At 42.7% G+C, this 24965-nt stretch overlaps 1 protein-coding gene across 4 annotated transcripts; it reads right to left on the bottom strand.

The window, feature by feature from the left end:
- Positions 1-898: 898 nt before the first annotated feature.
- RBL1 (RB transcriptional corepressor like 1) lies at positions 899-23990 on the bottom strand. 4 transcript variants are annotated; one of them, XM_027664037.1, is made up of 21 exons: positions 23881-23990; positions 23344-23544; positions 21998-22062; positions 21777-21905; positions 21506-21666; positions 20740-20789; positions 18860-19043; positions 17242-17408; positions 15225-15337; positions 14587-14690; positions 13951-14088; positions 12337-12501; positions 12043-12178; positions 10164-10430; positions 9046-9227; positions 7183-7359; positions 5700-5771; positions 5447-5528; positions 3626-3792; positions 3044-3208; positions 899-2785 (listed from the first exon to the last, which is right to left on the bottom strand). In XM_027664037.1, exons 1-21 carry the CDS (start codon positions 23973-23975, stop codon positions 2615-2617), a joined length of 2991 nt encoding a protein of 996 aa, XP_027519838.1. In that variant the 5' UTR covers positions 23976-23990; the 3' UTR covers positions 899-2614. The 4 variants fall into 4 exon arrangements, with proteins under 4 accessions (XP_027519838.1, XP_027519840.1, XP_027519842.1 ...); XM_027664039.1 differs by having other exon boundaries at positions 9046-9173; XM_027664041.1 differs by lacking the exon at positions 899-2785 and having other exon boundaries at positions 3186-3266.
- Positions 23991-24965: the final 975 nt, after the last annotated feature.

The following is a 24965-nucleotide window of genomic DNA, read 5'->3' as shown; positions in this document are numbered from 1 at the left end:
GGAGGGGCAGCACCGACCTCTGCTCTGTGACCACTGAGAGGGCCTGAGGGAACAGCTGGAGCTGTGCCAGGGCAGGGTCAGGCTGGATCTCAGGAAAAGGTTCTTCCCCCAGAGGGTGGTTGGCACTGCCCAGGCTCCCCAGGGCAGTGGGCACAGCCCCAAGGCTGCCACAGCTCCAGGAGAGTTTGGACAATGCTATGAGGCACAGGATGGGGAATCAGATGATCTTAAAAGGTCCCTTCCAATCTAAGCCATTCTGTTATTGTTGGGGTGTCCTGTGCAGGGCCAGAAGTTGGACTTTGATGATACTTGCTGGTCCCTTCCAACTCAGGATATTCTGTGATTCTCTGAACTACAGATTAGTCTTTTAAAACAACATCATTACAGGAGAATCTGCACAAATTAGCCTTTTCCCCACCCCTAGAGCAGGTGAACAAGAGTAATTTAAAAAGCTCTGGGTTCATGCCAGCTTTATGCTTACCTGGAGTGACAAAACCAGCTGGTACAGATCTGAACCTGTCCAAGGCTGGTTTTGAAACACGTCTGGGAGAAGGGCAGCCAGTACCAGCACGTGGATCTCATGGCTGCAGTGCTGGAAGATAAGAACTAGGAGTGCACAGTGAGTCCAACAGCTCACCTATGCTGGAGTCACACCTTTCTCTGTGGGCATGTCACCTGTCACTGCAGGGTTTTCTCCCTTTGTTTTTTGGTTACTTCATATAATGTATTACTCACCTTCTCCTCCCAGAAACCACACTGGTCTGAAGCACAAACAGTAAAGAAACCTCAGGAGGAACCTTCAGACAAAACACATGAAATATGATGAATTTAAAAAGAAAAAAAAACCCAAAGAAATTTGAGGGAATATAAAAATGATGGTCTTTGACATTACAGAAAATGCAGACAGAAGGCACTGTTTAATGAATTAGCACAGGGAAACAACAGGAAATATAGCAACACAGGTTAAAATACTTTTTAGTTGTTTATTATAAAACAAAGATTTACATGTGAAGGCACTTTGAAACCGTTAACAAAATTTCCATGTAAGCTATTGTTTTACCTGTTCAACAAGCCAAAAATATTTTTTCTATCACTTAAAAAGGTGAAAAATTCTGAGCTGCAGAAACACTACACTTAATGACAGCTACTAAGGATTTTGGCACCATCAGTTTTCTGGTTTCAGAGAAGGCAGTGACAGTGTGGGGACCAGACACATGAGGAGATGTGCATGTCATGTCAAATGTAAACCAAATCAACTAAACTCTCGTCATACAATACTGTGAAAAGACTGACCCTGTTATGTCTGACTATACATTTCCCACCCAGAAAGGCTAGAATGCTCCACTTTTTATCTCAAAATCTGAAGACAAACATTAAAACTTGAATAAAATTAAAGAAACTGAAGAATTGACATGGAAGTTAGTCCACTGCATGGCCATTTCCTCACACTGCAGCTCTCCATGGCCAAGCACCAAGCACCTTTTTTGAAAGTAAAAAAAAAACCAAAACAAAACCAAAATTCAAGTAGTTCAGTATTCAAAACCAAGTTTGTAAACTTTCTACTCCTTGCTGAGTAGTGTCCCTCACTCTTAGGAATCACTCACACTTAGGAATCAATTTCTCCTCTCTCACTCCTGGCCAGATTCATTGGCTGAGACTGCCCAAAATCATCACAGTGCTTTTACTAACACTTCCATACTAACCCACTCAGCCAACAAAGTGAGCAGAGCTCCTCAAACAAGTCCTATGTGTAATCGTTCCTTTTTTTTTTTTCAGTTCAGTTACACAGAAACCGAAAATTACAGTGCTGAGAAGTTTCTCTATGGCTCTAATCTTGCCCCAGCTGCTGATTTCAACTGTAACCTGCTTGTAATTCTTCAGGGTGAGCTGCCATCCATATGAAAAGTTTCTAGGGCTGGCTGCTCTGTAACTTCCAACGTTGCAGCACCCCCTGGCTCAAAAGAAAGGGAATTCACTGAACCGTATCTCAGTGCTTTACCAGAGTCCAATTTAAGTCATTGCTATTTGTATTTTTTGATTATTGCCCCGTTACTGCAAAGCTGTCAGATCCATGTCACAACCTACACTTTAACTGAAGTTCTGACAGTTCAAAACTGCTCAGCTCTTCCTGAGGCTAAATGATTCATTTTTATTCCCTCCAGTTACTCCACAGAAAATGCATAAAATTTCACATTCTTTTAAAATAAGGCACTTTGAAAATTTTTTCTCCAAATATAAAAAGCTTGAGGAAACTTAAACTGAGTTCACTCATTTCTTTACCAATCTGACTCCAAAAATAAAACCAATGTTACTAGAAGCTGAGTTATACTCAGAACTCACGATGCTCCCAGTTAGGCCTGAGGACATCCAATATGGCTTTCTACAAAGCACTCTTGCTAAAACAGCTCAAAGTTATAGCACAGCATGGCCTTTGGGAATGAAGATCACTGGCATTTCCTACTTAACTATTGCTTTTTGCATCCTGTGGAAGTCAGGTAAAAGTTCAGTGTTAAAGAAACTTGGCAGTTGTCTGTATATACAAAGCCAGGAAATAAACAGCACAACAGCTGTAACCAGCTCCATAGTTTTTAGATCCCACAGGAAACAGGCAGTTTTAATGATTTGCTCTTTCACTGACAACATCCTGGAGACGTTTTAGAAGAACATCATCATTTTCCTGGCAGAGTCGCTTTGTGGGGGATTCAGTGTCACTATCAATTGTTATTGCTCGCTTCTTGCTCCTCTGTTCACCTTGTTTTATCATATTATTGATGTCCTTCAAACTCTGTGATCAAGATAAAAAAAATCATGAGTTACTCTGTCTCCATTTCAAACTTGCTCTGATTTTCAAATATCTGAGAGCAAAAGGTTATTCTGAACCTCTGTGAGTGATGGATTCTACATACATAATTCTACCCTTCAGTGCAAACTGAGAGACTGGATGCATTATAGCACACTAGAACTGCATTATACCACATCCTAATTAGGAGATTAATTAACCCACTCTCAAACTGATGCCTTTCAACCTTTTTTTGCTGTGTACCTTGGAAGGGCTCCCACTGAACTTGTAGAGCAGTGCAGTTCGGGGCGTCAGGCAGGCGCCGTTCTTGTGAGGCGACACGTAAACAGAGTGCTGCTGGGAGATGCGCCGGGGGGACACTGGCTGCTGCCGGATGCTGGGGAACGGGGACAAGGGAGGGGCTTCCATCTGCAAGGGAGGACACATCTGCGTGGGAGCTCAATCACAGGGTGTTTAAGAGCAGTAACTGCACAGAAGGAAAGATTAATACACCTCCAGGTCTTCTTTAGAAGATTTTATCTTGAGACAGGTAAACAACAGATCAAATATCGATCAAATAACAGAATTAATTGAGCACTTGAGCAAATGGGTGTTGCATTTGAGCAAATGGGTGTTGCATCGAGGTAAAGAAGCTGAAACCAGGTTTGCAAACTGAACAGCATCCAATCAGTTCTCTCGAAAGGCTATTAAAGCAAGTTTTCATACCATTACCTACAACTACCTGACTTTACCCACATCAGGTGAGTGACAGGACAAAATTATTGGCATACTTTTAACTGTCAGAAAAAACGACTCTGAGTATTCATTCCAAAGTACTTTACTTACCACATGATCCTGGTTTGTGATATCATACTTCAGTGCAAATGCCTTTACTCGTCCTACATAGACCGCATTGTAAAATTTAATCAGATCTCCCCTCTCCTCTGTTTCCGACTCACTGGAGTTCTCTGCTGTGGATTGTCCGGAGGAACTGGCAGCTTTCACAGCTGAGTCTAACAACGAGAGAGCTTCCGATGTCAAAAACTGGGTGCTTCAGAGTCAAACTTACCCTGTCCAGCTAGCAAGAACTTGTCCATAAATTGACTAGTTAACGAGAGGAATTAAAGAAACGTGCCTGAGGCAGGAGCAGGGGCTGCTGCAGATGGTTATGAACATTAGGAGAAGCTACCAATCACTGTGAGCAGGCTAGTGGGTTATGGCTAAAAAGACCAACACCAGCCTTCATTCCAAACTTGGAAATAGCTGCAGCAAGAAACTGAAGCACGACTGAACCCTTCTCCCATGCTTATTTTGGGGAGTGGTACAAAGCCATTAGACGCTCTTAAAACTATGTTTTAAGCAGTCTGACACCTCTCAGCTTTTGGCTTCTGTGAAAGTTTCTATTGATCAGCTCAACTCGCATCTGCTGCACGGAAGCTATGGCACCATTTGTTCAGGTGTGTTATGTTCAGTGGGAAAAGCTGCAGCCACACAGCAAGTGTATTTCTGTTAATGTTCTTTCTCCCCTAATTAAGCTGAAGTGCTACTGATTACGACCTTCTATGTCTCCTCCTCCATTCTGCTCACTGCCAAGTAAAACAGGGCAGCGCAGAATAAAGTCTCTGGCCATCACTGCACAGAGACAAACATCAAAAGCTCCAGCTGACACCAGTAACCATCGGTCTGCCTTCTGTCACAACACAGGCACGTGCTCCTGTAAGCTAGTGTCAAAAGAGCAGGGGTTACTAAACAAAGGAGATACAAGTCTATAAACTGAAGAAAAAGTCTGGCAGGAAAAGCCAATGAAGAACTTTGTAACCAAGTATATTTGTCTAACAAAACACTGGAGCCCAGTGTCACTTCAAGATACTCCAAGACATCCAAGAAGTGTGGATTTGTCAGACAGGATGCTGAACTACAGGAGATTAGCACTTTCCTGGACCCTGATGGAATCCTCACCAAGCCTTTAAAAAACAGCTTTAATACTCCTTCAGGCAGTTGAATCCCATCCACAATGGGAACGTACCACAAAGAAAAAACTGCTAAATTCCATGTGTGTCCTGGCTGCAGATCTGCTCTGCTCATGGGTTCACACATGGGCTCAAGATCTCTCACTGTCCTGACATGTCACTTAAAATGGGCACAGCACAGTTCTCATGCTTTTCTCTAATACTGCTCTTACCCTTTTCTCCTCTAACCTAGAGCAAAGAAAATTTCATCTATTTAAAAGAAACCTGAATATAAGAAAATGGTGGTCTTAGTGAGTCAGCATTTTTATTTTCTGTTAAATCTTCAGAACAGGTGATATTAAGAAAAAAAAAATCATAATATTCCAGATACTGTTAATCTTCATCTTTCTTTCTTAACCAGCGTTACTGTCCAAGAAGAACTATAATATCATTGACAAACTAAGAAGATACTTCAACCCTGAGCAACTAAATTTATGGAAAGAAAAATCAAACATTCTTTCCAACTAGGAAGCGTAATTTCCACTTCTATCACACAGGAGAGCTACTGACGAGGGTTTCTTTTTCAAAATTACATTTGTTCTTCTCTAACATATTTAAAACTGTAAACTTTGCTCCACTTCTTATCACTTGACAGTTCAGTTCTGTAAAAGCCCACAAGTACATTACTGAAAAGAGCAGAGTCCTTTGCTGTACCCACCTTCTGTCATCTCTGTATCTGGGTCTGCATTTTTGCCCGAGACATCAGCAGAAATATTTCTCAACAAGACACTCCTATAAACCTACAAGACACCAGGGAAAAACTCTTGTTAAGGAAAACAAGGAAGTTGAGAGACCAGATGAAATCCATTTGAATAGGAATGAATATTATACTGCACAGGATTTATGAGCACAAACACTTGAAAAGCCATCTCTGAGATCTGCAGAGAGGAAAGGCAATGCTATTGACTCACATGGCTGTTTGCTTGTGGCTGATTCCTGTAACTTTTCATTATATCCTGAAAAGTTCTTTCCTCTTTGGTTACCTGGAACAGAAAAGGGTATTGAAGACCAAGTGCAAGCATGAAGGCTGGGCTGCTCAGGTCCAGCATGCAGCTTTTTAGTGAGTATTACTATCAGTACATAATTTTAAAATTTAATCCTGGTGATGAGAATAAGAAAACACCAAGGATTTTTCTTGTTCAGGAATTCCTTGTTTCTTAGCCACCAAAGTCTTTTTATTATGATGCTTAGGCATTTTTCTTTTTTGGCTTTTCTTCTAGTGACACTTAAAATTAAAGAAGGGAAATATTATAAAGTCAAAAATGTATTTTGCAAATTTGGAAACCGGACCCCTTAACTTTGCTAAACAGAAAGTAGGCAGGTATGTACACTCATGCAATTTCATCTTGCTTTTGTACTTCAAAATAGCTCACTTGCTAAAGCAGTGTTTCAGCCATACATTTGCAATTTTAACAATTTTTGTAGTAGGGGCCAGGAGAGAATGTATCACGGTCTCTGGCTAAGTTGTCAGGTCTCACACTGCACTCGAGTCAGCACTTGAAAGCCTGTATTATGAAAAAACCCCAAACAACTGGCAAATTACGTGACGCAGACCACTGATACAGAGCACTGACTATTCAATGGTTTTGCTTTCCTGCAGCTATCAGTATTGATGTCAGGTGACCCTGACCCACACTGCAGTTAAGAGCACAGGTAGTCACAATTTAAATATCAGTTTCCCTCCACATATGGTGCTCCTCTTCATTTGTCTGCCTCAAGAAAAGGTAATTCAGCCCCAGTGGAAGGAGCCTGGGTTTAGTTTCATCTCCTGAATTTTGTGTCTGAATTAGACTTGATGGACACCATAACCATCAGCTCAAGTTTGAGTCAAACTAATATTCCAGTTTCATAATCCAATTTAACAACACCTTATATCAAAGCTGGGAAATGGAATAAGAAATGAAGAAGTACAAGTAGCAGACAACCACCTCAATTCCTCAGCCTGGATTTGCAAAAGCTAAGAGAATTTTTGGGGAATAGAAACCTTCCCTACATACATTTGCTCCTGCAAACTTCTGCACCTGCCTAATTCTGTAACTGCAATGGATTTTTTGGTTCAGATTATACAGATCGTGAAGATGACAAACAGGATAGAAAACAAACATGGGGCAATAAGATCACACAGTGCTTTGTCTGCATCAACCAGCACTCACCTTGAATGTGCTGAGGAAAGAAGAAAAACCCTCTCTACACACTGGCTGGTTGGTGGGAAATTTTAAGATATGCAAAACAAGGAAAAACACGTACTAGGACTTCATGCACTTTTTGGAAGGACTTTTTCCTTCCCTCCAGTAATATGACAAGAATGAAGCAATTAAATTGTAAACTCTGAACACACCTGACATTGTCAATTGAACGTAAAATTCCCCGAATTTCTTAAAAACTACACATTACCTTTGCCATGATATAAAAGGCACAGAGGAGGAGCTGGTCCAAATGTCTGTCCCTCATTAGATCAGCACAGTGAACCAACGTGAATTCAAAGCACGTCCATATCTTCCTGCGCAAGTCATTGGAAACATCCAACTTCAAGCACAGGTCACGCAAGCGCACACTGGCCAGGTGATAAACCTGGAAGAGAAAGACACACAGGAAAGAGTGAAGCCAAACAACCTTATCCCGCTCTGCAAAAATGAAATGGCTCAAAGCAGAGCTGTTCTAGAAGGACCATGAAGATGACTAGAGGGAGGGAACACTTCTCCTGTGAGGACAGCCTGAGAGGGTTGGGGTTGTTCAGCCTGGAGAAAGACACTGGACAAGGGCCTGGAGTGACAGGACAAGGGGGAATGGCTTCCCACTGCCAGAGGGCAGGGGGTAGATGGGATATTGGGAATAAGTTGTTCCCTGTGAGGGTGGTGAGGCCCTGGCACAGGTTGGCCAGAGAAGCTGTGGCTGCCCCATCCCTGGAAGTGTTGGTGTAGTGGAAGGTGTCCCTGGCCATGGCAGGGAGTTGAAATGAGATAATCTTTTAGGTCCCTTCCAATCCAAACCATTCTGGGATTCTATGATTCAAAGACTAAATTGTCCACTCTTCAGCTGTTGAATCTCTAATGCTTATAAAAAATCTGCCTAAAAACATTATGCCTACAGCTTCTACACCATATCCCTCATTAACTAATTAGGCCCATTTTCACTTGCTCTACTGAACAGGAACAAGAAAGGAGAGGAGGGAAAAACTATCATTGTGAATAGCATGATCAATGTAAATGAAAGGTCAAAATTTAAAGACAAATTTAGGTTCAAGATTTTAGTTCTCCTTCATAACTAAGAAGAATATATTGCCTATTATTGGTCAAATACATGGCTACAGCTGAAGGTACTCCCTGGCTGACAGTAAACGTTCCAAATTGCAATGTTCCCACCTGGCTACTCAATTCTTAATCTGTTCTCATAGAGACAGACTGTCACTAGCAAACTTAAAGAACCAATAGTTCAGACACAGGATATGGCTTACAAGTGTTTCCAGAAATTACTTTCTGTATTAAAATGTACCTTAAAGATTGTTCACTGCAGAATTTTCTAGGTTGTATTTTAACACAGACACCGCCAAAGAGGACACCCTCTAAAAATAACTTCTCTAGTAAGAAAATAACAGCAAAAAACCAATCTTCTAATATTTTTGAGAGATTAATTTAGGCATATATTCTTTGTAGTCATTTAGACCAAGTTACCCTGCCTCTTCCAAAGACCCCTCATGCCCTCCACACTGGAAATGAAGGTAACTAGAAGTAAGTCACCTGAAATTTCTCTGAAGCACAGTCAGTTCTTGCGCCTTAAATCCTGCATTGTTTCAAAAAGTTCCTTCTTTCTAGAAACCCCTAGCTAGTGTGTCATTCATCACTGCTTTCTGAGCTCCCAGCCCAGCACGATCAGCACTACCAGGCAGGCCTCAAAGTGGCAAATGAGAATCTCCAGGTGCTGGATCCACAGACACGGGAGAATCATCTCATCGTGGGTATGTCAAATTTGCAAATGTGGGAAGCAAAATAGACAAGAGAAGTAAAATCTACCAATGTGTCTTTGATAGTTATTTACGGAAGGTCTTAATTAAAAGGAAAAAAAAGCTCATGAATGGGAAGGGGAAAACTGGATTCTCTGCAACACTCAACATCTTTCTCCTTCTTCGAGGTATATGAGAACCGCAGGTACCAAAGGAAAGGTACGTGAAGACTGAAAGTAATGGAAGCTGCACAAGGAGGCAGGTTCCAGCGTGGCCACGAGCAGAAGTACAGCACAACTTCCAATAAGGACACTTACCTTCCTGTAGAACAGTGCCAAGGACCCCGTTCTCTTTGGTTTGCTCGCTGCTGACACCTGCACTTCCTGTGCTTGGTTCCCTGGGGGGTGGCAGGAGGGAGCCAGAGCCTCCACTTTACACGGCTGGCCTAAATTAATTGAAATGGGGATCAAGGTGATCCCACCCATTTCATTTGCAATACCTGGAGAGGATACACACACCCAGAAACAAACCAGTTGCTCTCCTCATGCTGCAGAGCTAAATGAGGTTTGGTTTGCAAACCAAGCTCATTTACAAACATTTCATACTAAAGGCATCTCATCTTCTGTACTAGACGCTAGAAAGACTCTATCCCTCTGAGTCTTTAGAAATTATTAAAAATTACATTTCTGGTAAGGTTAAAGGAAGACTATAAATGTGAATGACCATTTCTAAAATTGTCCGAAAGGACAAAGTTTAGAAGAAATCACAGTTTCTGTACTTGGTGTTCCACTCTTTTGGGGGAGGTGGGCACTCCCTTTTTTACTGTTCTGCAAACCCGACAGTATATCCGATACAGTCCGTATTAGTTTCCTCAGTAGTCAAATTCTCTTGCTGAAAATCTCCCTAAACATGAAAAATGGAGATTTTTTTCTTCTTGTCTTTAACTGTAGACCAAATTTTTAAATTAAAAATGGTTATAAAACTCATTGCTCATGTATCATTTTCAGAAATATTCAAGCATCACCCAACTTTAACAAAATAAAAGTCTCCCAGTATTTTCCTATTGTTAACACGTAACCCTTATCTAGAAATTCCAGAGCCTTTTAAGATTATAACAGACCAAAGTTAAGATAAATTGCAGTAAATGATTGTTGGAGCTGAGAACCAAAGCATCACTTAACCTGTGTAAGGTATAACTGGAAGAAGCACGAACTCCACAACTTTGTTCATGATTCTGAATCCTCAGGACGTTTGCCAGGGATCAGATGTCTCCAAGGAGAAGATGTCAGTATGAACTTAAGCTTTTTTTTTTTTTTGGACAAAGTCAGCATTCTTTAAAAGAGAACAAGCAATACACGCTCCAAGTGCGTGATTGGTCTAAGCAGATCTTAAAAGTAAGGAAAACACCTATTAGAAAAGCAGGAAGAATTCGTACCATGCAGTGGGATCGTGACCTTCTGTCCCACTTTCCCCGGCCCTGTCGTGGTTGTCATGGTCAGCACTGTCTGCCCAGGAGACACTGACACGTTTTCAGCACCAATGCTCGACGCTGGAGCAATTGTCAACTTAGTTCCTTTGGGTAAGATTTTTTCCATCTGCGTTTCTCGGGGGCTGTCATCTCCAAAGAGCCTTCTCTTAGCACTTCCAGCTGCAGGAGAACTGTAGCGCTCATGAACTGAGATTGGAGACAAGGGCTGCGTGTCTGGTATGCCAAGGACAAAAAGATAAAATCAACAAAACCTTATAAGCAGCAGCTTAATGGGAATACTTCTCCGGAGAAGGGGAAAGGCTGCCTTCTAACTACACCAGAGTACCAGAGATCTCTTCTAGTTCGGACCTGCTCTCAGAGTTCACTGTTCCCAGGTGATGTGAACAAGATCTACAGTCTGATTCCTTTTATTTTGCAGTCATCCCAGACAGCACAGTTTTCCCATCAGGTACCACATGGAAGCTGAGTAACCAAACAAATTTGCAGAGACTGAGGAACACACAAGGTCACAGACACTCCAGTCTGCTTAGCAATTAGTAATATTTGCAAGTGCTATTCCTCTGAACACAGTTACCTACAGGAACACTGACCATATTCCCTGGATATGCAGTCTTCTCTATGTTCTGGCTTTCAAGCTTTCTCTACACTGACCTGAGTCTGGTGCCTCCACCCTCACCCACCCCTGGTTCCTCTCAGGCTTTTCTGTTGCTTTCAAATACTTCCTCCAGCAGTAAGGCCGAAGTACACAGCACTGACGTACAGGCTTCAGTTCACAGGCTTTTTGCACTTCTGCTGCAGTCTGCGAGGATACCAGTGATAGCAGTTTCCCATTTCCCAGAAAACAGACTTTCTGGATAATTGGTCAGGTAAGACTGATTGGAGACCACATTCCTAACTCTGCCAAGATGGTTCTCTTGATACCAGGGGCAAATAAGCATTTCAAATCCCCACCATACTCCAGCTGAAGTTAGGAGGAGCCTCTGGTACCAGATTCTCATATACAAGGTCACGTCTCATACAGCCCTACCCATATATGACACCATCTCCAACAACAAACCACAACACCTACAGCAACTGCTTGTACATCTCTTTCCTAAGGAGTATTTAAAAAAAAAATCAGTCTTGTCCTGCAATTTGCCAGATACACACCAAGGGAGACATCACACAACCAATAAGTCCATGGTGCACCTGCAAGAACATATGGAATAGTGTCTGGGATACAACAAAAGCAGCAATTCCTAACTAGGGGAGTATGCAAAGGAAACAGCAGTGCTGGCACTGCCTCTGCACCCTCGCTGTCAGGAGATAATTCTATTTCAGATCCAGGAATCTGCAAAGAACTGTTCTTCAGAGCAGAGAGTACTGCAGGCACAGTATTGCCCTCCCTTCCTGCACCAAAACAATTTCATAGGAAGCAGGAATAAATGCACCAGTCATTTCATTAAAAAAAAAAAGTCACCTAAAATCCAATCAAACTCACTGATAACGAACAAATAAAAAGCCAAAAAACCCTAAAAATCTGAACATCAATGGACAATAAGCCATTACATGACAACCCACCTGAGAGTAAGGTCACTCTGGCATCAAACCAGCAGCAAAACCTGCTCCAGTCCAGCAGGGAAGCACCATCACCACTGTCTGCTGCCAGTGAGACACAGCATTGGTTTGACTGGGTGAATCCAGACCTTCCCTTGATCAAATAAGAGGCTTCACAATTCTGAATGCTTAATTCACATTCAAGATTGCTTTTTGCAATTACAAAGAAGCTTAAAACCCCTGCCCCCAAATTCACACATTCAAATCGTATCAGAAACGTTGAACATACCCCGTCTTAAACTCCCACCAAGATCTGTTCGAACCTCTTTCACTCGAGGATGAATTATGGGAGATAATGGCATCATAGGCAAATGCCCAAGCCCACTTCCTCCATTGCTGGCTTCAAAATTACTGGGAAATATTACCTGAGAAATAAGAAATGTCAGTGTAAGATAACAAATGAATTTCCCTTCTTTGTGCCAATCTATTAATAGAAGATTTTCTGCAGCAATTGTCTCATTTGAACAATTTTCTGTATAAAGCAACAGTGAATTTCCTATTTAAAGGAAAACAGATCACCTACTTCTTCACAGGTTGGGACTTTGTTGTCTGATGCCTCGAGTGCATTCCAGAGTGCCGAGTTCTGAGTCCAGGCAAGACTCTCCAGGATTTGTTCCTCAATGCTGTTGAGGTGCTTCACCATGTCTCTGGAAAGTCCTTCCTCAGACCGAATCAGCACTTCAATGACCTGATGGCAATCACACACACCCCCCCAAAGTCACGTGGCTCATGTTTAATGTTATCAGACTGTTCTTTATTTCACGACCCTGTCTGAAACTTCAACAAAGAGTGCTCCAGCCTTCTCCTTGTATCTTCATCTTCCTCAGCCCTCTTCTGATCCCCATTTTTTTAACCCTCTTTCCCAAAGGCAACCCAGGAGTCAGAAGTGGACAGCAGATGTGCCATCAATGCAGACCAACCCACTCCAGGGGTTTTTAGGCCCTCTCTTCCCATTGCTAAGCATGCACAGAAAGAAACACTGAGCATACCCAGAGCTCACCCTGCAGCACGTGCAGCAGACCTGGGGAGATGGGAACAGGTACAGCCGCTCACAGCAGGGCATGTGGCAACCTCAGCATTCCAGCTTTCCTGCCCTTCAAACCAGCAGCCCATTACATGAAGGGTTGAAAAACACTGCTCCAAAGTTTTAAGAAATGCTCAGAACCCTTAATGTGGACAAGTGGGGGTTGAACAGATCCCCTGCAGCATCATACTCCACCCCCATGCTCCAACACAAAATCCACTTTATTTATTTTAGTCCTGTCTGAAGAGCATTCAGATTGTTTTTCTAAAGCTCCAGAGACGGAAATGCCATAAGACTTCCCTGGAGGACTTACTGATATTTTTAGTTATTCCTGCTACAGAAACTAAGCATCTGGAGAACAAAGTTACAAATGTCACAAGTCTCAGTGGTGTGAAGCCTTTGTGATAGCAATTTTTTTCACGTAAGAGCGCTGCAATACACTGAATAGCAAAAAAATTCAAATCAAACATAAATCTGTTCCACAAAGTTGGGTCTGCACCAGTGCATTTCATTTTGAAGGAAGCTACCAAAAGCCACAGCAATACTGACAGATTTGTTTCAGCTTCAGTACTACCCTAAGCTGATGAGTGAAGGAAAAAGGGAGAAGAGAATATAAATGAGCTTTTCCAAAGGATTCCATTTTTTGGTTGCTGTCACCTAAACAGAACTACTTGATTTATTCATGGTAAGCTGTGAGGTGTCCAGCAAAAACTAGAGGCATATGGATAGGTGATAAAAGGACCGAAGTAGTCAAAAAACAAATTACATTGGAGGTGGGGTGAATGTGTTTAAAAAAATGACCAGAAACAGAGTATCAACAAAATATATGCTTGAATGCTTTAGTCTACTAACAGTGTATACAGATTAAGAACTACAAGTTGATTGACAGCATGTTACAGTTCAGTACCATTTACAAAATGGATTTTTTTGCTTTATATTTCAGCTTCAGCTCTGGCATTACATATTCCAGGTAATATTATTTCAGGACAGCCAGTGCACAATAACATCAGTCCTTCTCTTACCTGATTCCCTAGGGAGGAAGAGCATCACCCTCTCAATCCAGTAACATGCCATTTTTAATGCAGATACTGTCCTAAGTCAGAGGCTATTTACCTTATAGAAGTAGAAGGGCCTGAGGTCAAGCACTTCAATGATCCAGGGGAAGGTGCGAGGGGAGCTGTAGGCGAAGAGCACGATCTCCAGGCAGCACGCCATGAGGGAGCGGTGGAACAGATCCTGCTCCAGGAGAGCCTGAGGAGACACAAAATGGCAGTGGTCTCATGTCTGGGAAATGGAAGTCAGAATTTTGTGAAAGAACCTGCTTTTTTCCACTGTTCATAACCTCCTTTTTTCACTGTTCATAAGAGTAGCAGCACCAAACCCACCCCATTTTGCATACTATGGACAAATCAACTGGCCTCCTTATTGTGCACCACAAAGCAGAGCAAATGCAATGCTGCCTAACATGAAGTATTGATCTTGTTCATTGGATCAAGAAGAGAATAAAAGTCAACTGTCCATAAAGTTGTGATTCTAGAAGGCACCACAAATTCAGATGGCTAGTTATGCCAGTTATACTGGTTTTAACAGTAGAAAAAACCACATTTAGGCACCTCCCATGTATTTCCCCTTTTAAATATTAACAATATACACAGAGTGCTTTACAGTGCTCTGTTCTGAAACTGCCTGAAGACAAGCTCTGAGAAACAGTTACAAAAAGTGGTCTACTCTTCACAGTTCTTTACTTACAGTCAGATCCTTCCCATGCAGTCTCCGTGTTTCTTGCACCATTATAGTCTCCAAGATTTTATAGTACAAGATCTCTGCCAGTTTTAATCTGTTTACAGCAAAATCTGAAATTTAAAACCAACAGAGATGAAGTCCAATGCCACTGGCACAAATGGTCTTAAGACTAAACTGAACAACCTGTCCTGATCCAAGAAAATACTGTGGATGTGTATGTACACACTTTGCAAACCCAAAAAGTATGTTCAGAAATCCGCTAAGTCCAAGCACAGCATGAAATTTGATAAATGTTTTAAAGGATTACTTAATATTTCTTCTGGTGTAGTTTCACAATGTTTCAATAATAACTTTTCTATTTGTATTCAGTTCCCTTTAGATTCTAAAGCCAAGAAGAATGCAAGTTTACAGTTGTTAAGAGCTGCTTTTCCATTATCTCTTGGTTATCCTAGTTCAAACTGCAGCTTTGGGTTTACTCTGTCATAAATTTTTATTTTTTAGTATGTTCTGTTTGACAACAACAGTTTTCTGCTTGGGTATGTTCTGCAGCTCCACTGCATTAAGTACTTAGATAAGAGTGTATGTATGCATTCTATTTGCCCTGGTTTAGTATTTTGAAACATCCCACGCCTTTCACTCCATACCTATATGAGAGCCTGGCTGCTCATCTGTTGACTGAGTGTAGCTGCAGCAGAAGGTCTCACCGATCTCCTTCACTCTGCTCATGATGCTTTCCATGGGGCTGCGGGCACAAGACCTGAAGCAGAAGGCAAAGAGAAAGCCTTGTTTGTATAAATTAATACCCAGTTTAAAAAAAACCAAACAAACTCAAGAACAACAACAACAAAAAACCATACCACCAAAATAAAAAGGGAAGCTAATTACACTGGACATTCCTCATTTGCAATAACCTGTATTACCCAGACAGAGGAAAACATAAACCACACAAATATTGTGTCCTTTTTTCCTTTCTTAACAAGGTTAGGGAGGCTATGTAGATCTTGGAACAAATGCAGGAGAAAGTAAGAGCTACAGCAGCACACTCAGGAGAAAAAGGATTTGGTGAGAGCAAGGCAGTAGTGAGGATGCTGCAAAAGGTAACAATCAACCAAATGCATCCACGAGACCACACAAGCCAGGCTCAGTCTGAGTGAGTACAGAAAAGCTTAGAGTGAAGAGCCAACATCTTCCCATTTACTACCAAGACAGAGAGAAACTGGTGAACTCCAGACAGTCACTGTCATAAAAATGGGCCAGAGAATCTCTGGCTAGAGATGGTCTCTCTGAAAGCTTTCAGGTCTTCCAGCAACTGCTTTAGAGGACAGTGGTTTGTCACTGATGTCAACTTAAGACAATAAACTATTCTGAAAAGCCATAACTGAAAGCAACTAAGGTTTCTCTGAACAAAGCCTTCCAATTAACTTCAAAGCCGTCTCCGTGGAATTTTAATTTGAAAAAGAAAATACTAAAAAGCACAGAATATTACACAGTCCAAACTACAGTTCCTCCCATTTCTCCCAATCACACAGTACACATCCTAGTGCTTGCTGAACTCATGTCCAGTATGAGCAAAGTACTCACCACAACTCTTGTAAGAGGTTTACTCAATTTTTTTCTCATTTTAATATTTACCTCTCTCCTGACAGACTAGTTTATTACTTGGAACAAACACATTTTTCATTAGAGATTGCAGACACTTTAATGTCTTAATTGTGTAATATAAATAATATCAGTCCTTAAAAAACAATCAAAGAAACATTCAAAACAAACGCATCCTGTTGAGCGGTTGTAAAATTTGAAGAACTAGTGCTAAGAAAGCTTTCAAAATATACGTTAACTCCGAAGATGAGAACTGCAAGTAATATTTTCCACCTATTTATGATGGTTATTTTACAAAACATTACTTTCACACTTCAAATATTAAGTCCTAATACTAAATGTCCATTCTGCTTAATAAAAACACATCTAGAGACCTTACACCGTAATACAGCAAGGCTCTAACTTGCACATGTTAAGCAAACACCCATCTTTACAGGTATTTGCTACTCAATTACTGCTTTTTATGAGCTAGGCTCAGAGAGGAAAGCAGTGAGCTGAAGAGAGCTCAGGGAACAGCCACCAGAACAACCAACACGGAAAGCACAGTTGCTGCTACCCAAGAGATCAGCTTTGACAGTAACCAGGGTCACTGTAAGACTCATACAAGTGCTACAGGGTTAGATTAAGATATCCTGAAGTAGCAGGAAGGAGAAATGGGAAATCTGTACGCTGCTTTTAGTTTTATCTTCCCAAGCTGAAGGTCAACACTATAGCTTGTTGATTCTAACATTTCTGCCCTCCTCCAAAACCTCTGACAACACAGTTACCACATCTTTTATTAGAGCCATACTTGTTTAAAATCCAAATAAATAAACAAAAAAGGCATTTGGCTTTCAAGCAAACAGATAAATTAACACCACCAAAAGCTGAGTCTCCATTAATACAATGGTGGTGACAAGTCATATGGGGGTGGTGGTGTTCAACCAGATGAGATCATCTAGAAAATAGATCTTTCAACAAGAAATACTACAGAAACACGGACCTAAGTACTCTGCACCAAACAAAAAAAGCCAGAAGGTCAGTTCCTGTGTGTATGAGAGCAGCTGAAGTGGACACACTCACTCAAAAATAGCTGTAAGTTGTTCACTGGGTGCATTTTTCAACCCAGCCACCATGTTCTGCAAGCGGCTCACGCTCTGCGTGGCTGATGCCACAGGAGTGATGACACCTTCCTTTTCTCGCAGGTATCGTCGGCCAGTCAGGGGAGTTGAAGGTGCAAATGATCTTTTCTGTCACACAGAGAAAGATAACAAGTAAAATCAGCCAACAAAACAGTTTCAATAATCTTTCAAATGAGCATCTCCTTCAAAACCCGTCCAAAGACTAAAATTACACCAGCAGTACACTACGTGAGGGTTCATCAAACCTGCCAGCTCAGAACTGACTGAAAATGAGCCAAAGTTTTCCCAGGACTCCATAAATACAAAATATAACAAATCTTCATGCAGATGAAAATTAACTCAAAGGGTTTTAAAAAATAAAATACAGTAAATCAAGACCTAAAATCTTAAAGCCTGTAATTTTTTAAGATCATCTGAACACTGAAAACTACAGGATAAGGAAGAGGAAGCACATGCTTCCATTCTCAGTCCCTGACTGCATTAGCTGTGTGACACAAGGAGTGGGTGGCAAAGCTGCCCAGGAGAGGTCCACAGGAAAATATTCCTTGGAAAATGCTGTCCAGGCAGACCTCGAGCCTTCCTTTATCCAAAGGATGATGCAGCACTGAGCAGATGGAGCTGTGTGGACTGCACTTACCTGTTTGTATCCTACTCTCTGGAAGTGACACAGTTTTTGGATTTAATTATCAGAGCAGACAACATTCTGATGATACACAGCAAATAATGAGAAAAGGTTAAGCCTGCAGTCATTATGCATTAATAGCAATATTGTTATATTACAGAAACTGAAGCTCAGAATTGCTAAAACCCACTCCACATCCCTGTCTTTAATTTGCCTGAATACGAAATACACTTATACTTGGCAGAAAAAGCTAAGCCATAGGATTCACTTACACCACCACTAGCATCCTGGAATAAGAATTCTTATTTTTTAATAGACATGTAAATCAAACAGCATATGGTTCTTTCACACATCTAGCACTATTTTTCTCCTTATCCAAAAGTAATCAAGCATTTTCCTGCATGCCAACTTCATTAAATACATCGTACATTTTTAAATGCAGTGAAACATTTACTCTGTTAATAGGCTACTTTTTGTAATGAAGAGACAGTTTGGTGAGGTTTATGCTGTGAATGTTATTTTCTGCATAAGAATAAAAAAGATGATCTTTCCTATCCTAAGAAAGGAAACACTGGGAAAACAAATAAATGAATCCAGTGTCAAGGTTTTGTGGCATGATTATGGAGCTTGAACAAAACTGTAAGACCTATATATTTAGGTATTACCTACATACGGGTTTTTCTTGGACAAAACCAGACTAAACACATGAAAGTGCTCTCATCCAGTTTAAGGAATAATTATACAATAAATTCCACAGGAAAGACATCACCACCATTTCTCCTTAGCAAGACAGTACTGGAGCCTGCAAACGGCATTCACCACCTTCCTCTCAGGAAGAAGTTCAAGAAATTCCAAGTCCCCTCAATAATTCAAAGTGTGTCTAAGGATGGGAAAACTCCGAGTCCTTCAAGTGAGACTGATGTTTTAAATGAATCACCTTTTCAAAATGCTGCTGCAGATGACACTCTGTGGGAGCTCGTGCTGCTGTTTTCTCTACTAGCACATCTGCAGGGAATTTTCGAGTGCCAATTTCTTCTTCAGCATCAGCTCCCAGGAAAACTCTCTCATCAAAATCACCCACGGTCAGAACATACTCTTCATACTCTTTATTCAGTGCTTTGCTGAAAGAGAAGCCCAAGTTTGACATCAAAGGTTTAAGTGTTGAAGAAACAAAGAAGGTGCCTGTGGAGCGCAAGTACAAACTCACACCAACACGGGGTCAAAGTGTTCCATGCTCTGGGCAGCAGTGCTGCTTCCACCTCCCCAGGCAACCTGCCTGGGGTCATCCCTGCCTGCCTTCAGACTGGAAGCTCTCCAGGACCTGCTGCAGGGACTATTCTTCCTCCTAAGTGACCACCAACATTTGGCTCTCAGTAAGAAGAGGAAAAAAATCCAACTCTGCTTCTACTCCAGTTGTGAATAAACCAGTGTGGAAGTGCTCAACTCAGAGGTTAAATCTGTGAACACACAGAGCACACCAATGGGAGCTGCATCCACATCCATTTGATTTCTGGTTTTGTCACTCCCTAGCCCATAATTTTCCTAATGGTGCAGCAGAAGGGACAGGGAAGAGCTAGCTAGCTGTGAGACCAAACAAATCCTTCACCCTCTTTATTCCAGCTAACCCAGTTGGAAAACAGAAATGTTTAATCCCACCAAGGTTGCAAAGCTTTAAATTTACACTTAGGAAGCGGAATGGAACTTTTGGATAAAAATCAGAAATGGCTCACATCAATAAATCCTGCCTGCAGCTTTTCCATGGGCCAGGAATGCAGTTCCAGCTACCACTGAAGCAGACATACTAGTGGAACACAATGTAATCATGACAAAAGCAACTCTGAGATCCCACAGGAAGCCTGACTGTGTCACAGGTTCACTTTCCCCATGTCTTTTAGGAAAAAAAAAAGAAAGTGGAAAAGAAAAAGGAAAAAAACAACTATGGAAGGTTTGGACAAAAAAAACCCCAAACCCTAACAGGCTTCCATGCTTCTTTTAAATGTCAGGCTACTTTCAAAAGAACAGGGACTACTGTATGTAATACTATTAATTTTTAAGTAGAAATACTAAGAAGAGTTGCATATTCAATGGATCACAGTTTATACACAGGTTTATATCTAAATTGAAGTGTTATCTACACTGTTAAAACAATCACATCTTATCTCAAAATTCCCAAAAAACCAACAAGTTAAGAGCTAACCTAGCAAAAAAAAATTAATAGGTATTTTTGCAAAAGGCAAAAAACCCCCCAAACCATAAGGGATCCAGAACAAAGAAGCTGCTATTCCTATTTTGCATTTAAATTAACCTTCAGAAGTGAATTCAAAAAGTTTCTGAAACAATTACACTCGCCTCCCACAGAAACACTACAACTCTTTTGTGGTTTTGCAATTGTTTCTTCTTTTTCTCTGAAGTCCTTCTGCTGCATCCACAGATTTATACACTCAATTAGAGACTGACAAATGAATTTAAACACTTCCCTACCTGGGCATAATATGTGTACAGAAATACATCCGTGCACATCAGAGTCAAGGCTTTGATTTGTATTAGATTACTCAAAGGTTAGTCACCAGAAAATCAGAGCAAGCACCAAAAAACCTGACAGCAAGGAAGAACCTCTGCAGTTTGAACCCCTGACATTGGCCACATCTTGGAACGAGAAAGCATTTCAGCCAGAGAGAAGCTTTGGTGGTCAATAATAAAAACCCCATTAGATATGGTAAGATAAAGAAACAGGAAAACCTGAGATTTAGTACACAAAGGCCAGTGCTTTAGACATGAAACCGAGCCCCATGATTAAGAACAAAAGCTGTAACTTACCTATTTTCTGTAAAGTTGCAGAGATCCAACAGACAATCTCCTTTTAAGATCTAAGAATAAAAAGCAGAAATATCTTATGTAATAAAATCAAAACTGTTCCAATTGTGAGGACACGATGGTTTTAGTCAAAAAGGAAATGAGACTGAGGTGCATAACTGGACTTTTTTGGGGGTTTTTTTGCCTAGACCAAAGGGCTACAGTGCCATTATCAAGAAAAAGCTCCAGATGAACTCACTCTTCAGACACAGCTCTACAATGTGGTATCTGTTCACTGCCAGGTTAGGGACTGACCTTACAAACAACTACACAGAAACTTCCAGAGCTTGGAAAACATTTCCAGGATCAAAACTAGACAGAACACCTGTGACCTCAACCTCTTCCTTCCAAAGCATTTTGCTCAACTTCAAGACAAGCAGCAGGACCCACACTACCATAACAGACATCCCATAAAACTATTTCACAAGGAGATCACTTTTTTTTGCCTGAAGAAAACACCACCTTTAATAATTCAGTTTCGCAATGCCGAGAAAGGAAAGCAAAGGTTCTCCACTGACATAAAAAGCCAAAACAGAGGAGACCTTACAGCACATAGCATTAAAAGCTGAGAGTGAATTCTGCTCCTGCCAAAATACAGACAAAGAAAACCTGAACCAGCCTGAGTTCCTTTGCTCATTTGCACTCTTCCCTGAGGAACCTACAGGACCTAAATGGTCTTGAGAGCCATCGTGGGGCACCACCATGCACTCACAAAACTAGTGAGATGTACCTTCCTATCAAACAGCTTTGCAATGTATGGTTTAAAGTAGTGTTCCTTTATGCCTTTTGCTTCTACCAGGAGCCCGTCGTGCAGCTCACACAGCGTGGCAATGATGCATGGAGGGTCTTCAGAGGCTTTGATCTCTGGAGTGTGGAATTCCACTGGCAAGCCTGAGAATAAGGCAGGGGAGGGGAAGACAACCAACCTTCAACTTCATTTCAAATGAACCAAGAGAAAAAAAAAATCTAATTTGATTGTAAATAATCTTTCCCCACCATACCTTTAAATGATGGATTTAGCAAATCTCTTCTGTTTGGACACAGAAGGGCATTGGCAAAAATCAGGTCCAAGCAGCACAGAAGCAAATGATAGGAATTTACTAAATCATCTCCAATCATACGGAAATTACCTTGAAGAGACAGCACATCACATCAAGCAACATAACAGAAGTTCACAGCTGGGAATGTATCCAAATCATGCAGCTAAAGCAAGCAAGCCTACCCTTAGTGTACACAAAGAGAGTCCAGCAGAAGTTGAAGAGATCTTTGACACTGCATGGCACCCGCCTGGCAACAAGGAAAAGTGGGGAGAAGTCACTCTTCAGTTCCAGAAAGCTGAACCTTGTTTTACAGTAGGAATTTCATTCCATTTCCCTGCTCAAAGTAACAGCTGGAGCTGTTGTCTTAATTTCACACTAAGGTGCAGTCAATAGCCTCCCACCTGGCTCCACAGGGCATCCTGCACAGCATTCACAACCTCCTGACCCTGTTTCCAAGCCAGTGGCTGCCTCTGACCCTGCCACACTATTCTGCTGGTGTCACATCTCCCACAGAACCCTCCTGCAGCCACAGAAGGTGAGATGATAAGGGCCATATATATGCCAGTGATGGTTTTTCCTAAATATTTTACTAAAGCATCAGTCATCCCTTCAGAACACACGATTACAGCTTGTACTACAGCTCAGCTGCTGAATCCCATTTGGAGTAGAGATTATCCAAACCCACGGAGCTGGAAGACCAGGGAAGGCATTACTTGGGACAGCCCACAGAGGAGCCAAAGCCACGCTGATGCTGCCCAATGCTGCTCTGAGGGACACAAAGAAAGTACCCAATAAAACTTCTCCCACTACACTCTACCTGTAGTCATGGAGCTACTCTGGAGCATTTTACCAGAACAATTATCCCCCCTCACATCCAGAGAACCCACATGAGCTGAAAAAACACCCCGCGGAGCCACAGCTTGGCTCCCTCATCCCCAGGGTTACACTCTAACTACAAAGATGTCACAGCGACAGCCACACACTCAGCAAGGAACACAGACAATTAATTGTCTCCTTTAATTAAGGAAGAACTTCCATGTGTTTGTGGAAGATGACACCACCAAATCTGTCATAAAAATTAGCACATCAGCTGTAACTTCCTCCCTCATCTGGCAATCACAGTAAGGACCCAGCAGGTCACCGGGGATGTAACAGAGGATGTATCACTGTAGCACAGAGGGGTCCTGTCACACCAGCTGCCTGCCTGTGCTGTGCCAAGACAAAACACCCCTGTGCCACATTACTTATTTCTGCTAAACGTTTAGAGCATTGGTCTCACTGTGCCTTGAAGTTAACCCACCTCGTGGCACCTCTGCCCGACACACACAGACCTTCCCACGTGTGACAGGGAGTGGGATGCAAAGCCCTGGGGACACGAGCTGGGTCCCCCCAGGGTCAGGGCTGGCTCTGCATGTGCTGGGTTTCAGGGTCAAAGAGGCCCCATCTCTTCAGAACTTCATTTTCACAAATCTGTACTGGGTATAACTCTTTCCAGGGAAAAGTCACATTAAATCTCAAAATCTCATACCTCTGTTTCCTGCTTCGCTGTGGCTTGGAAGTTTCTTCATAAGGGTTTTGAAATACATCAAAAAATATTGGTTCAAACTTCTTGAAAATCACAGTTGACACTTCAAAATTTCTCTCCAGCCGCTCCACTCGCTCTCGGAATTCCTGTGGTAGGTTTGACATGTCTATCCACTTCTTCATTTTGCTAAAAAACTGAATTAAACTTTAAAGAAAAAAGAAAGGTCTGCTTTGAGCTTTAACTATCTTCCAAAATGCAACATATTTACTCCTTAATGACTGATTAGATTACTACGTAGATTTACGTTTTTTTTGACAGACTCCCAAACTGTACATATTGTAAGCTTTTTGCCTTTTATCACTCTGGGGTTTCTCCTTGACCCTCTTTAAGACACAGGAACACTACTTTGATGCAGCGGCTGCCAGCATGGCTGTGCTGGGCAGGGGAGGAGTGGAAAGGAAAAATCACATGCCGCTCTGCACATGTGGAGGGGGAGGCAGGACAGGCAGCAAAACCACAAGCAAGAGTTGTCAAAGTTACCTGCACAAAAACCTGTTAGTTCTGGGTGTAATTAATTGGCACTCCCCCTCCAGCAGCTCAGCCAGGAGCGGGTCTTTAAACGGAACGAGAAACATTCCGAGCTCTGTCGTTCCAGCTCTGTCTTCCCGGGTCAGAGCCACAGGAGCAGGGGAGCTGCTGCCGGGGCCGTGCAGAGGGGGAACGCTGTGTTCCCAGAATAACTGGGAGCCGCCAGCACTTCCTTGGGATTTGCCCTGAATCCTGAGTCAGACACGCGTGCTATCGAGATCGCTACGGCAACGCCGAGGTGTTTGCGGTCAAATTAACTACAGCGAGAAACAACTGCCGTGGGTGGAACTGCTGGTCCGACATGGGTGGTCTCCCAAAGGCTTGAAGTTGAAAATTACGTATTTGCATCCAATTTCCATCTGTAACACCCGCGGATTTGCTGCTTTCCGAGCTCTGCCTCGGGCGCTGCGATTGGGAGCACCGGGAGCGGTCCCGGGCCAGCGGCTTTGGCAGCGCAGAGACTGACGGGCGCTGTGCAATCAGCCCCGGCGGTAATTAATTAGCCCGGCGCTCACCTGAGGCGTGCGGAGTGCAGGATGCGGGTCAGGGACACGCCGTTCCCCTCCATCGGGACACTCCCCACCGTGGGCACCCGGCTCCGGCGGCAGGCGACGTACAGCGCGCAGGCCAACCAGTGCAGCGGCTCGCCCTGCGGGCACAGCGGGCACGGCGCTCAGCCGGGGCTCGGCCGGGACCCCGGCCCGGCCCCGCCGCCCCCGCCCCGCTCACCTCCAGGCTGTAGGTGCCCCGCAGCGCTGTGAAGTCCCGCAGCGCCTCGGCCGCGCTCGCCGCGTCCAGGTTGAGGTCCCGGCAGAGCTGCTCGACGGCGGCCCCGGGCTCGGCGGGGCCAGGGCGGGACATGGCGGGGCTGCCGCCCCAGAGCCGCGCGCCAAAACCGCCGGAAGGGCGGGGCCGCTTCCGCCGAGGGGGCGGGAAACGCGCGGAAACGAGCGGGGTCGGGACAGAGAGACACGGACACGGAGAGACACGGGCACGGATATACAGACACACGGACAGACAGACAGAGAGAGAGAGAG

This window comes from Corapipo altera, unplaced genomic scaffold (assembly GCF_003945725.1).
Source record: "Corapipo altera isolate COAL_440 unplaced genomic scaffold, ASM394572v1 110, whole genome shotgun sequence".
Taxonomy (NCBI): domain Eukaryota; kingdom Metazoa; phylum Chordata; class Aves; order Passeriformes; family Pipridae; genus Corapipo; species Corapipo altera.
The sequence above is the reverse complement of the archived record's forward strand: the minus strand, read 5'-3'. Positions and strand labels throughout refer to the sequence as shown.